The sequence below is a fragment of the Athene cunicularia genome (genome assembly GCF_003259725.1).
Source record: "Athene cunicularia isolate RWA chromosome 7 unlocalized genomic scaffold, athCun1 chr7_part1, whole genome shotgun sequence".
In the NCBI taxonomy this organism is placed as follows: Eukaryota; Metazoa; Chordata; class Aves; order Strigiformes; family Strigidae; genus Athene; species Athene cunicularia.
The window spans coordinates 20810647-20824381 of NW_020799107.1; the positions used below are offsets into that span (position 1 = coordinate 20810647).

A 13735-nucleotide genomic window follows, 5' to 3' on the forward strand; every position below is an offset into this window, starting at 1 on the left:
TGTATAAGAGACAGGCCCAGGACCAGGACTCTCAGTATGTCTGCTTCACCCTGGTGCTCTCCGTTCCCCCCCAGGTAGGCTGTCGGCCCCCCACGCCCCCTTTCCTCCCCACCTTCCTTTTTGTCTTTGGGTGTTTATCTTTTTTTTTTTTTCCTAGTATCCCAACAAAGCTCCGGAAATCTCGATCAGAAACCCGCGGGGCCTGTCAGATGAGCAAATCCAAAAGTGAGTCCCGGGAGGGCAGGCTGAGGGTGAGCCTTTCCTCTGAAGATGCAGAAGGCAGAATTAGTGGAAAAGCCTTCTTTCAAATTCATGTTTGTGGTTAACAGATGGGTAAAGGTCCCTAAATCACCTTGTCTTAAATCTCATGGGAGCCACTGCTGCTGAGTTTGACACCTAGTGGTCCACCCTATGGTTATTTCCCTGTGATTCCCCTGACATGTAATCTAAATCCCTATAGCTGTTGAAGCAGTTGGTCCTGCTTTGACAGAGGTGAGACTGAACCAAGTCCTTGGGCAGCCCATTGTTGCCTTTGTGCTCCTGTCCTTGGTGCAGCAGAGTGTGTGCAGAAAGACCCTGGTACCTGCTGGCAGCACAGGAGAAACGCAGCTCCCAGCAGACCTGCTCAGAAGCTGCCATCAGATAAACGAAGCCTGAGATTCACCAAAACCAAAGGGTGCTGGGTGACCTTGATCTGAGGCAGGCAGCAAGCCTGCTCTTGCAAGCCCTCCGAGGACAAAAGCTTTCTCTGCACCAGCTTGTGGGGAGCTGGGAGAGCACGTGTGCCCATCCTATGCTGCAGGCAAAGCCTGAAGGCCAGTGCCCTTTATCTTCCTCCTGTCATCGTGGTGGGGTGACAGGTATGTGGGGTAGTGAAAAGGTGTGGCTAAACTTTTATTAAGCATTTCTGCTGCTTTGCTGTAGGATTTCCCAGACCCTCAAAAGTGTTGCTGAAGCCAGGCTGGGGACAGAGGTGCTCTATGAACTGATTGAGGTGAGAGTTGAGAGAGACTGGGGGTGACCAACCACAGACCTTGGTCCTTTACTGCCCAAGGGGTGGGACAGCCCTGAGCCTATGGACAAGCCAGTGGGTAAAACATTTGCTTTAATGCTTCTGCAGAAAGGGAAGGAGATTCTCACCGACAACAACATTCCTCACGGCCAGTGTGTGATCTGCCTCTATGGATTCCAGGTAGGCACATGTCTTCTGCCTCTGCCAGCTGGCTGGGAAGTGAGGAGCTGGGGATATCAACCTGGGACTGGGGTGTGCTGCGGCAGCCCCCTCCTCCTTTGGGTCTGTAGGCAATCCTACTGAGTGTGAACCTTCCCAAGACCATATGCACTACTCTCCCTGTCAGCCTGAAGATAACCACATACAGAAACAGGGCATAGGGCAGAGAGTGATGCCAGAGCATCTCCAAGGGGTGGGGTCTAGGCATAGTTGGTGGTGCATCTAAGCTTCCCTGTGTTGGTCACACCTCACCTGGAGTTCAGCACCCAGGTGGTCGGGAGGGACTGGAACACATCTGTGCAGGTGCTGAGGTCTGTGGGGACAGGGCAATTTGCCTTTTCCAGGTTGCAAGGAGAGGCAGTGCTTGCTTAGGATGGAGAACATACCAGCTGGGAAGATTGCTGCTTACACAGGAACATGTGCAGAGAAATCAGGCATAAAAACTGTGCATCTTGATATTAGGAGTGTTCCTTACACTCGGAACAGAGAGCATTACCCCAGTGAGAACTGAGGAAGTAGAGATGATGGCCACCAGATGTTACGTGGCTCTGTCAGCAGTAGCACTAGTTCCCCACTGCCAGTGCTGACATGGGAGTGAAAACCCACCTCAGCTGGGGATGCCACACAACCCTGAGCTCAGAAACCCTTTAAAGCTGCCATTTCTCTTCTACAGGAGAGAGAAGCCTTCACAAAGACCCAGTGCTACCACTACTTCCATTCCCACTGCCTGGCCCGCTACGCCCAGCACATGGAGGAGGAGATCCTCGTGCAGCAGGAGGAGAGAGAGCAGCACCTGGCGCCATCCCCCAAACAGGTACCAGCCCCTGTGCTCCCTCCTGTGGTCCCCTGCGCAGACCTTCATGACGTCTCTGCCACCCTGTTCAGGACACAGAGTGAGGGCTAACCTGACCCGGCAGCACCGTCAGTGTCACGCCTGTACCAAGAGTCAGAGTGAGGATTAGACCAAGTGATCTCCAAGGGCCCTTCCCAAACAAAACTACCCTGTGGGTTTTCAGTACTTTAGCAGTTGTTATATTGGATGTCTGGGTCAGCACCTGCTGTGTGAAGGGGCAGAGGAGTTGCATTTTTGGTCTTCTTGAACTTCATGAGTTAGAAAAAAGAGCTCCTTCCTTAGTCCTTGAACTGCAGGTCATGGGATAAACATGATCATCTGTGTTCTGGGGTGATAAAACCTGCCTGAGCAGTTGTTGATACAGCTGTCAGCTGTAGAGCAGTGTATCTGAGCGTGAAACAAGTCAGAGGCTCCTTCCTGCAAAAACCCTTCAAAGAGGTGCTGCCAAGATGACACGCTCTGCTTTGGAGTGGAGAAAATAGGTCTTGGGCTAAGGAGGACTGAAGCCATACGTGCTGACAGAAGTGGTTTGTACAGTGGTCAGCTGCTGGAGCACAAACCTCAGCATGCCTTGTGGTGGAGACACCTTCTGTAGCAGTCATTGAGACACCAGGCTGCTTTCATGCTGCTGGAACCCACCCTGGGCTTCCCTGCCCTGGCAGAAGAGTGAAAAAGGCCACCCTGTTCCAGGCGGGGGTTATTCAGTAGTGCGTTCCTGGGTCACAGCCAGGGTTTGGTATCACCTCTTCCCTCCCCACAGGAGGTCGGTGTGCAGTGCCCTGTCTGCCGGGAGACACTGGTCTACGATCTCTGTGCTCTGAAGGCAGCACCGCCCCCGCAGCACCCTCTGGTAAGAGATGGGGATTCACTGGCCCAGCTGCACCCACTCTGTGGGTAGCTTCAACTGGGACATTATAACAGACGAATGAATGTATGCTCGCAGGTCCTTCTAGATGGCCCATCCAAAGGGCAGTTCACAAAACCCAGCGGGGTGTCTCCTGATTCTTTGATGTGTCCACAAAGAGCAGGTTTAGTTGTACAGCCCTGAGTCTTGGGCAGATGTGCTGGGGGAGACGTGATTCTGCCATGGGGCATGTCCCTGTACTCACTGGGATATAGTCAAGAGTCAGGAGTGACCTGACTGCTCTTTGTCTTGCCCTGCAGCAGGACGTCCCAAGGCAGTCACAGCAGTGGGGACAGTGGGTCTGCGCTGGTGTGCTCTACCTCTGTCTAGGGATTTCAGGTGCATCTGTAGTGTGACCAGCAGAAGTAGGGAGGTGATAGTCCCCCTGTACTCTGCACTGGTGAGGCCACACCTTGAGTATTGTGTCTGGTTTTGGGCATCTCAATACGAGAGAGATATCAAGGTGCTGGAGTGAGTGCAGAGGAGGGCAGTGAAGCTGGTGAAGGGCCTGGAGAGTAAATCCTATGAGGAGTGATTGAAGGAGCTGTTTAGTTTGAGGAGGAGAAGGCTAAGGGGAGACCTCATCACTCTCTACAAGTACCTGGTGCTGGTCTCTTCTCACAGGTAATTAGTGACAGAAAAAGAGGGAATGGCTTTAAATTGCAACAGGGGAGGTTTAGACTGGACATTAGGAAAAAATTTTTTGAAGAGTAGTCAGACAGTGGAACAGGCTGCCCAGGGAGGTGGTGGAGTCACCATCCCTAGATGTGTTTAAGGGTCGTTTGAACGAGATGTTGGGGGATATGGTGTAGGGGAGAACTTCAGAGTAGGGCTGTTGGTTGGACTCGATGATCCCAAGGGTCTTTCCCAACCTGAATGATTCTGTGATTGTGTAGGCCTGGTCAAAGGCAGCAAATGGAAGCGGGTTGCCTGGAACTGTGTGATCAGAGGAGGGTTTGGGGAGTAGCTGTTAGCACGGCCAGCTGCTTACCTGTGCTAGGTGTTGAGAGAGCCCTTACTCTGCCTTGCTTTCTGCTGCTCAGGAGATGTACAGGCCGGATGCCAAGATGCTGCAGCAGCAGGAAGAGCTGCGCTTAATTTTCAAGAGACAGCAAGAGAAAGGGGGCATCATTGACCCTGAAGCAGAGAGGAACCGTTACTTCATCAGCCTCCAGGCGGTATGGCACTGGGGGCAGAGACCTGGCGAGGGGGGCCCTGGACTGCAGGACCGAGTGCTGTCGTCTGCTGTGGGACTCCCCTGTGCCTTTCTTCACCAGTGGCTTCTTTCTTTCAGCCTCCAGCTGCTGTTGATCCAGGCAAAGCAGCTGCTGCCTCTGAGCTGCCGGTGAGTGCAAGCGCTGTGGACGTGCCCCAGCCGCCCAGCCAAGCCTTGGCTCCAGAGCCAGCCAGGGCGCCGGAGGCCCAGGCAGAACCCGGGCAGCCTCCTGTGCCCAGAGAGCAACAGAGCAAGAGGGAGAGGCACAGAGGGGAGAGGCTGGGCCCCAGAGGCCAGGGCAGGCAGTCATGCAGTGGCTTGCAGGAGCCGGCAGAGGAAGTCTGTCATCCACTCAATGGCTCCAGGGTGCCCAGGGGCTTCAGCCGGAGACCGGAGCGGAGACCCAGTGGGAGGCACAGCCAGGAGTTCCCCAAACCTCCCAGCAGAAGCAGGGCTGCAGCCTTGGCTGAAAGAAAGGAGTTGTGCCCTGAAGACCCTTCCCCAGTAACAGAGGTAGTGGACTTGAAAGAGGAGCACTGTGACGTGAAGAGATGGACCCAGGAGGAGGGGGCTGAGGCGCAGGGCAGGGAGAAGGAGAACCTGGTGTTCAACCGCAGCGACCACAGAGCAGCTCCCAGCTGGCAGGGCCACCACCGGCCCTGGGACTGTGGGAGGTGGGATAGGTCCAGAGTCCAGGAGCGTGGTTCCTACCCCAGAGCGCCAAGAGGGCGAGGGGTGTTCAGGCCCAATGGACGACGAGAAGCCCATCTCCTTGAGAAGGAGAGCGGCTCCTAGCAGGAGTGGTGAGGAGCTGGGCTGGGGGAGGAGGGAAGAGCTGTTTCTGGGGAGAATCGTGAAGGCTCTGGTGGAGCAGTAGCAAGCAGACACCATACCCCTGGGGAGGGAGGAGGCAGTTGGCATGTGGCACAGCTTGGGACAGGCAGCATCTCCAGAGTATGTGCAGAGTGAAGCATCCTGGCATGAGTGACTGGCTGTCACTAGCATTGAAGAAGTTGACTCCTGACAGATCACTTCAGCCTTGGGTCTCAGAGGACCCAGGGAACAGAGGAATCCTTGACCAGGGACCTGCAGTCATCACCCCTGTATGTGAGCTGCCAAGAAACATGCATGCCTACAGAGCAAATGGACTGAGCCCAGCGTGGTGCCATGGCAGAGCCCGAGGGGTGGGACCTTCCCTGGAAGACAGTGTCCCAGTGGAGCCATGGTGGTGCCAAGTGATGAGGCTGTGCTGGTCATTGTGTCCCCCGTTCCTTCTCAAAGCACCTTCTCAGCTGCTGTCCCTGTCCCTTGGAGACAACATCACTTCTTCTCTAGCCCTGACCATTCAGCTGATGGGCTCAGCCAGGCAAGTCTGTTGTACAACAGGACATTTCCCAGTCCCAGCCAGAAGAGATAAATTAAGCTTAGGTCAATGCATTGGCAGGTCAGGGCTGGCTGAGGCTTTGGGTTGGCTCCTGCTCCCCCAGGAAGCCTGAATTTAGCTGGAGCTCCTGCCCTATCCTTCAGCTACTTTTTGCAGGCAGAAGCTGTTGGAGACACCTGGGAAGAGCACTCTGCTTTCCAACCTGTATTTGTTGGGATCCCCCTCCAAGGCCAGGCTGTCTCTTGAAACTTCCAACAGCCCAGAATGAAGACATGATGCAATATTTTGGATACTCTTACCCTCCTTTCATCTTCAAGCTGATCTTGCTTCAGAGAAATGAGGATTTATTGTCTAAACTAGTTTGGTGCAGTTCCTTCTGTTGTTGCTTCACATATTTAAAGTGTCTCATTCCAAAGCAGTGCTGGGTGATCCCAAGCCTCTGAAGTGGGACACTGCCGTTAAAATAATTTGTTGGGTCTTCTCTGGAGCCTGTTCCCTTTGTTTTCTTTGCCCTCTCACTCCTGTCCTTTGCTGTTTGGAGCAAAGGTGTTGATCCCTGGTATTCTCGCTCCCCTCCTTGCTCCCTACGCCCAGGGCTGGGGCAGAGACCTTCCCCTGGCACTCCTGGGTGGCAGGAGGGCTCCCTGGTCCCTGCTTTGCCTGGCTCAGTGTAAGCTGCCTGACTCACCCAGACAGTACCAGTTCCTTCACACTTGTTTGTGCCTTGTGCCCCCACCTCTCTTTTGGCCACATGTGGGTTGTTACTGTCTTCCTTCTCCTGCTGAGTGCAAAAATGGCTGCACCATGATGGGCTTGCCAGAGCCTTGGGTGAGATCCCTCCAAAACCAAGGGCTGTGTGCCACCTGGGAGGGCATTTGTGCTGTATCTGCCAGGCTGATCCTTTGGCACACAAAGGGTGCACAGAAGCTCTTTTGAACTTGCTGCCCTGCACTCTCCACACCTGACCTTGTCCTGAAGGGGTTGGTTTAACGTGCTGCCCAAGAACCATCTGTATTTCAGTTTCCCAAGACTGGCTTAATACTCTAAAAGCATTATTTTTTTTTTTTCCCCTCCTTGGTCTGAGCCTACACTACCTGTCCTGGGCTTGGAGATCTCAGAGCCAGACATTGTGCCCTGCTGGGGACAAAGGCTGAGCACTCGCTCCCTGATTTTTATTCAGTGCTCACTCTCCTTGTTCCAGCTGGTTCCTGGGCAAATGACCTGTCCACATTTGGGTGAAGAGGTGTAAACTTGACATTGGTGCTTGTTCTACTGCCTCCTGTGTTCACTCGTGAAATTGCTGTGCTCCAAGAAAGGCATTTGATTATTACCTGAAAGAAACACGAAGATCTCTGCCCCTCACAGCAGCTGAAGCTCCTTCACCTCTTCCTAAGCCAAGCTTACTCTCAGCAGGAAAGCTGCTGTGCTGTGTTTGGAGCATGGGAGTTCAGCCATGGAAATTGGAGTGAGTGAAGACTTGGGTAACTTCAATCAAATGCCAGACACGTTAGAGTGGACATTTTTTCCTGGGAGTAGAGTTTTAGGAAGGCCCCTCACCTCTCTCCCTAACTGCTGTCAGCCTAGAGCAGAGGACATTTTGCAATTGTGTGGAAATTAATTTGGGCTAAACAAAACAAACCTCCAGGTCAGAGGAAAGGAATGGAGCCTGCGCCCTGCCCTGGGGCTCCTTGCTTGGTGTCTGCCTGTGTTACCCACCTACCTCACAGGGCTGTTGTGAGGCTTAACTGGCAAAGGGCACCGGTGGAGGCTGTAGCATTAACACTATTAAAAGCAAGCAGTGAGAGATGTTGCATGTGTTCTTGTGTGGTGGCATCGAGCCCCTCTAGCTCTCTTTCCCCACTACCCCATCCTTGTGAACTGCTTTAAGACATTTGCAGTCACTCACTGGCCCGTTTTGACCCCCAGCTTTGACGGAGGAGGCTGGATCCAAGCAGTCAGCCTCAGGGGGACAGACAAGCACAGGGTTTGAGATGCCAACAGCACCACCCTGCTCCAGAAGCCACCCTGAGTCACTAGAGACATCCCCCACCCCCCACCTCCATGACCACAGGATCAGCCCTTCACTTGCAGAAACATGTGCAAGTCCAGGATTGCATCAAAGCAGTGCCTCTTTGAGCTGAAAATCAGCCAGGTGTTATCAGCTGGGCCTCTTCGTATCCCCTGCAGAGACTCAACAGTTTGGGTTTGGTGTGGTACCAGCTCCCCCAACCCTACCAAGATAATGCAGACCCCAAAGCGAGGACATGAACTTGGGGCTGGCTCTGGGGAAGTTGATTTTGGGACTCTGGGACTGGGACTGGATTGGGGAAGAGGCTCTGGCTGGGTTGTTCTGTGGGTCAGCATGCACACCCTGACCCCTGGCTCCATGGCATTGGGAAGGAGATGCAAAATCTGCCCACTTCTCAATTGCATTTCAGGCACCTGTGGCTCTACCAGTCCATCCAAGGACTTTTGCTCCTGGCAGGAAGGAAGCCCAGTGACAGGGAAAAGGCTGCGAGACTGCCAGCAGCGGGCCAAATCCCTCCTTCAGCCACACAGGCCCTCACCTGCTGGAACAGCCTCACCTACTCAAAGGAGAGCAGTTGTCACCTCCAAGGGGCATTTCTGCACCTTGCACAGGGCTGGCCTGGCAACAAAAATTCACATTAGGGTTAACATCAAGCTCTCAGGAACATATTCTGTAACCAGCCAGAGCCTCTCATCTGCCCCCACATGCAGGCCTGCAGTAGCTCAGGGCCCCACACCTCCTCCTCTGACAGAAGGGACAGTCATGTCCACTCGGGAACAATGTCCAAGCAGATCTGTTGGCATCACAACCCAGCAGGGCAGGAGCTGTGGCACCAGCCTGCAGCCCGAAGGACAATGAGCTGTCTCTTGGGAGCTGCTTTTTTCTGAAACACTCTGGATTTGCAGTACTGGCTGTGCCAGGCCCTGGTCAGGAGGGCTCTGGACCAGCAGTTGGATAGTGGGGCAACTAACAGGCAAAGGGACCAGAGATGCGAGAGCTTTTCCAGAGGATATTCACAAATTAGTGAAGACTATTGTCCCATCAAAGACCAGGAGCTCTTTATCAATGCAGTACCCCAATGTCCTGCCCCAGAGAAATGCCCTTCTGGGGCACCTCCAGGCTGCCCCGCAAGGAAAGGGAGTCACATCCAGGAGCCTTGGCAGCTTAGGGCAATCCCAGCATGAGGCACACACTGGTGAGCAGGGCCAGTGCAGCAGCACCCGAGTGTGGGGAGCAGCAAGAGCCAATTCCCTCTCCATGCTGCAAGGCTGGCAGCTCTGACTCTCCCCGTGTTTTAAGAAAAAGTCAAAACCTTGGTGAGGAGAGGTGAAGAGACCTGGCCTGCATGGCTGGGCAGCTTCATGGCATCCCCAGGATGGTCACATCCTTGTCCCAGTCCTCTCAGCGTGGCAGGGGAAAGCTGGCCCCTGGTCACAGCAGGATGGAGCGTATGTTTGAAATGGCTCCTTCAGGGTCCATCTTGTAGAGCATGAAGTGGCCCTGCACCTGGGCAGCACTGATCTGTTTGGAGACTGCTAGTGCCTGCTCTGCAAACCGCTCAGCTGCAGCCGGTGGCTGCTCGGGGTAGAAGCGCTGGAACATGCAGGCAAGCTGCCAGCGGGAGCAATGGCCCACGTACTGCTTGAGATCCACGCGGCCGGGACGCACCAGGGCTGGGTCCAGCCTGTCGAGAGACACAGCAGGTCTTGAAAACCTGATCAAAGTGTCTCTGCAGGGCGGGTCCTGCAGGAAGCACCCCCCTCCATGCTAGCACAGCCAGTGTCCTATCTGTAAGGTGCTCTGCACTGTGAGATGGTAAAGGTGGGGAAGAGGTTTGTCCCTAGGGGGGTTGAGGAGGGAAAATCAACCCAAAAGATGCAAGAGAGCTGGGGAAAGGCTGGCTCCAGAGGAGGACAAGAGCATCCTGGGAAACAGCTCTGCCATTCTTTGTCTCCTGAGCAACCTCCGAACAACCCTCTAGTCCAGCTCAGTCAGGAGCGAGCCAAGCCTGCCCCAGGGCAGTGTCAAGCCTGGTGCTGTGAGCCCAGGCTGCACCCTACCAACCCAGTGGGCTGTACGTGGGGCCAGTGTTTCACTCATGGCACAGCCACAACACCAAAACGGGCAGATCCCCACAGGCAGGAAGTTAGTACTGCTCCTGAAGGGCACAACCATGGTCTGAACAGCAAGGAAGCATCCGAGGCTCCAGCAAAAGGGATTCTGATTAGCAATTGAGGGTTTTGCATCCCAAAGGAGGATTCAGGAAACCTGAACCTCCAGTCTTCATGCTGCAGGATGCAAACAGCCCTCCATAAAGCCCATCAAAAGGGAGCAAGGTGTTCCCATGCTACCCTCCCTGTTCCCTCCCAGAGGGCAGCTCTAACCTGTCCACGTAGTTGGTGGTCATGAAGACAATCCTGGCCTCTGTGGAGGCCACACCATCCAGCGCGTTGAGAAGGCCGCTGAAGGTCAGGCGCCCCATGCCTTGGTATGCAGCCGGGTCTGGGGACAGAGGTGTCTGAGATCATATCCACTGGCCACTAACCCTGTGCAGACTTGCAGGCCACCTCCCTATCACCTGAGGCTTAAGCCAAGCTCCCCGTTCTCTCCTTGTCCTGAGGCTGATCCTCTGCATCTCCCTGGCTGGCAGCACATTCACCTCCCCTGGCCACCCACACCCCTGGGAACCCAAAGAGAATGAGGGGGAAAGCCAGCCCCTCCCTCATGATGAAAATAGCTGGGCAGGAGAAGTGTCTTTGCCTAAGGATAAAAGATCTGAATTTCCCTTATATAGCCTAGCCAAACCCGGGTGAGTTCCAGCTTGAGCTCTGAAGCCCCAGATTGCTGTCCACTCCTGGTCTCTGCTGGTGCAGCAGAGCAGCCTGGAGTCCAAACCTTTCACCAGCACAGCCAGCAAACCTCTCTCCCACTGCTGGCCCAGGAGTCGGGGCACCACTCACTCTCAGCAGTGAGCTCCCGGCTGACGAAGGCAGCATCCACGTCCTCCAGCAGGATGATGCTCTGCTGCGGTGCCACGCTCAGGAGATGATTGAGCCGGTCATCGGCGAGGCTGTGGTCACTGAGGCTCAGCAGGCAGATACTGTACTGCAGCTCCCCAGCCAGGGCTGTGCTGGGAAGGGCACAAACCACAGGGTGAATCACAGCGAGAAAGCCCAGAGCAGAGGAAGAACTGGATGTCCCTGTCCAGCAGCAGGGAATAGGGCAGAGGCATCCTCTCCCCCAGTGGGGATCAGATATGGGGGGCAGGTGGGAGCCCCTGCTCAGCCTGCTGGTGCCATGCCATGCTGTGCAAAGCAAGGGTGCTAAGGGCTTGTCACCCTGACCTGTCACAGCGCCAGCAACACAACGCTGACACCAGGCACCACACAGGAGGCACAGCCCAAGCCTGCATTTCAAACCCAAACTTATCCACACCCTCTCAGCAGAGACTGCTGCGCCCCAGAGCAGGCAGCTGTCGGGAGAGCTGCTGTTAGCCAGCTGGAAATACTCACATGAAGCTGCTTTTCCCACAGCCAGGAGGACCATACAGCAGGTAACCTCTTCGGTAGGGGATGCCTAGGAAGACAGCGTCCTTTTAGGAACCAGCTGGGTTGCTCTGAGCAATCTCCCAGAGCTGTGGGGCTGTGCTGAGCACGCACAGAGGCTGCACCAGGGGAAGGCAAGCAGCAGGGAAAGATCTTGGCAGCCATCTCCAGAGAGGACCATGGACATCCTGTCCCACCCCACAGCAGCGTCACAGGAGCAATGAACTCTGTGGCTTATCGTAGTTTCCAGGACTGGATTGAATCAAGGGGAGTTTGTCCCTTTGCAGACCCAAGCCTCAGCACCTGAGCTCACTCATTTATGGGATGTGCCCAAGGTGGTGCCCCAGAGCCGTGGCTGCAGTGTGTAAGGAGTCACACTGGGCATGGTACAGAGGACACCACAGGGAAGACTTGCCTCTCTCGCTGTACCACTTGGGGTTATCGATGAAGTCCTTCACGTCCTGGACCAGCCTCTCCGACACACCTTCCTCCAGTACCACGGAGCTGAGAGGCCGCCGCCGGCGGGGGAAGCCAAACTGCCGCCACTCGGCTCCCATGGCTGTGTACATGATCGTCTTCCCCTCCTGCTCCTGTAACGCCATCTCCCGGGCTGTAGAGAGAGGCAGAGGGGACAGCTGGCAGGGAAAAGAATCACTCATGAAGCCCTGGGCATCTCCAGGGAGCAGGCTGTTCCCATCAGGACCCCATGCAGCTCCCCTACAGACCTTCCTGGAGGATATTGAAGAAGATCTCCCGGTCAGTGCCCAGCGCAGTGAAGGTGACAGACTCCCAGGGACTCCCCGTGTGTAGGTCGATCATCTGCATCTCCCGGTTGCGCTCGATGCGAATCCACTTCCCGCGATACCTGGGGTGGGATGGTGGAGTTGGGGGACAGTGCTCCAGCACCACTCAGCTGCACCCAGCCCAGTTCATGCATCAAGGACCACACTCATCTCAGGTAAAGCAAACTGTCAGTATTGATCCTAGAGCACCTGTGCCTACTGCACTGAACTGTCAGTACTGTTCCTAGAGCACCTGTGCTCTATTAATTAAACCTATAAAACAATATATATTTATTAATTATTCCTGCTTTTAATAATATCCTAAGAGAAAAGAGTTTTTCTAAAGCTTGTTCCTTTTGCCTCACACAGTAAATATAGACTACTGTCACTGCTCTCAATCTCCTGCCCTAACCAAGACCCAAGGAGGACACAAGATTCTCTCTGCTACCTCCACAGGCCCCACAGCTTGGAGTTTCCTTGCCAAAACAAGGGTCAGTCTCCCGACTGCTTTCCCTCTGCACTCTCTTACCAGATGAAATGGTTCCCAGGGCTGGGGACAAAGTCAAACTTGGTGTTGACGCGCCCGCTTTCATGCTGCAGGTACGATGTCTCAACACTGAGGTGCTGCGTGTGCTTGGCATGGTGGGAGATCCAATTCAGCAGCCAGTGGTAGCTCTTATCCTTACTGGGCACCTCCAAGGTGATCATATAATGGCGCCTGAAAGCCACCAGCCCGAACTGGGCCCCTTTCCGGGCTAAGGCCAGGGCTGTGCCCACCCCAACGAGGCCAAACCCAGCCCCGAAGTATGGGTTGTCCTTCAGTGCTAAGACAAAGTCAGAAAAGGGCATTGTGGGAGGTTAAGCGGCTCCTTTCCAAAGCATTATCTCTATTCTCTGGAAACAAACCTGCATGGAAAGAGAAGGACTGAATGTCAGCAGGGGATGCAACAGACCACCCACAGTTACCTGACCTTTATCATAGCCTGTTCTCAAGGCAAAAGGCAGCCTGGCACATTTGGATCCCCCATACCCATGCTTATCTTATTACTGGGGGTTCAGACAGCCGCTGGCTGCAGGAGTCTCCTCCATCTCCACAGCCTCTGGGTGAGACAAGCAAGAGGGGACCACAAGCTGGAGGCTCTCAGGCTAGCAAAGGAGCATCTGCCACTTCCTCAGACATGACAACAAGCCCAGAATTTTACACAGTTTTACTCTTTAAGCAGCTAGAAATCACAGAGCACTGCAATTATTTAGGGTTTATTGTTTGAAAAAGCTGAAGTGCATGCCCAGGCTGAGCCAAGAGCTGGTTCTTTGCTGCTGGAAATGGGCACACAACTGTGGTGGAATAACTATCTCCACGTCTGGATAAAAGGCACCAGCCGCACACCTGGGGGCCTGAAGTTTCTCTGGCTACCTCAGAGGTGTCTGTCAGATATAGGGGATGAGGGGGAGCCTCCCCCGACAGATAGAGAGATAGACTCTGCTCCCTCAAGGACAGGGTCCGACCCCGCAGCAAGGCTCCTTTCCCAGGGCAGGGCGTCCCCTGCCCCACGGGTAGGCCTCACGCCCACGGCAGAGTCCCCACTCCGCAGTGGGGCCTTTCCCGCTTCAGCCCCGCGGCAGGAGTCAGCCGTCCCCCGCTGGGGACCCAGCCCCACACCGGCTTGCCTCACAGCAGGGGCCCGGCCCCCGTGCGTTCCACAGGGAGGAGCCTCCGCTCCCCTCGCCCCCATGGCAGACCCCCCTCCTCCGGCAGGAGCTCACCCCCACCGGCACCGGTCTCGGTCTCGG

At 55.0% G+C, this 13735-nt stretch overlaps 2 protein-coding genes across 3 annotated transcripts in view; one reads left to right on the forward strand and one right to left on the reverse strand.

The window, feature by feature from the left end:
• Window positions 1–7387, forward strand: part of RNF25 (ring finger protein 25) — a 7634-nt gene extending 247 nt beyond the window's left edge. The window contains exons 2-9 of the mRNA XM_026852481.1: window positions 9–74; window positions 158–225; window positions 925–994; window positions 1121–1192; window positions 1905–2045; window positions 2845–2934; window positions 4032–4166; window positions 4283–7387. Of these exons, the coding sequence (XP_026708282.1) occupies window positions 9–74; window positions 158–225; window positions 925–994; window positions 1121–1192; window positions 1905–2045; window positions 2845–2934; window positions 4032–4166; window positions 4283–4999 (1359 nt within the window). The 3' untranslated portion in view covers window positions 5000–7387. The remainder of the gene's footprint in view (window positions 1–8; window positions 75–157; window positions 226–924; window positions 995–1120; window positions 1193–1904; window positions 2046–2844; window positions 2935–4031; window positions 4167–4282) is intronic.
• A 1235-nt stretch (window positions 7388–8622) lies between these two features.
• Window positions 8623–13735, reverse strand: part of LOC113482394 (mitochondrial chaperone BCS1) — a 5209-nt gene continuing 96 nt past the window's right edge. Inside the window, exons 1-8 of one of the 2 annotated variants that reach the window (XM_026852982.1) lie at window positions 13709–13735; window positions 12474–12850; window positions 11888–12027; window positions 11578–11772; window positions 11130–11193; window positions 10578–10747; window positions 10002–10119; window positions 8623–9301 (exon numbers count right to left, since the gene is read on the reverse strand). In XM_026852982.1, the coding sequence (XP_026708783.1) occupies window positions 9049–9301; window positions 10002–10119; window positions 10578–10747; window positions 11130–11193; window positions 11578–11772; window positions 11888–12027; window positions 12474–12793 (1260 nt within the window). In that variant the 5' untranslated portion in view covers window positions 12794–12850; window positions 13709–13735 and the 3' untranslated portion in view covers window positions 8623–9048. Of the gene's footprint in view, window positions 9302–10001; window positions 10120–10577; window positions 10748–11129; window positions 11194–11577; window positions 11773–11887; window positions 12028–12473; window positions 12853–13708 lie in introns of both variants that reach the window. The other variant, XM_026852981.1, reaches the window with a different exon arrangement.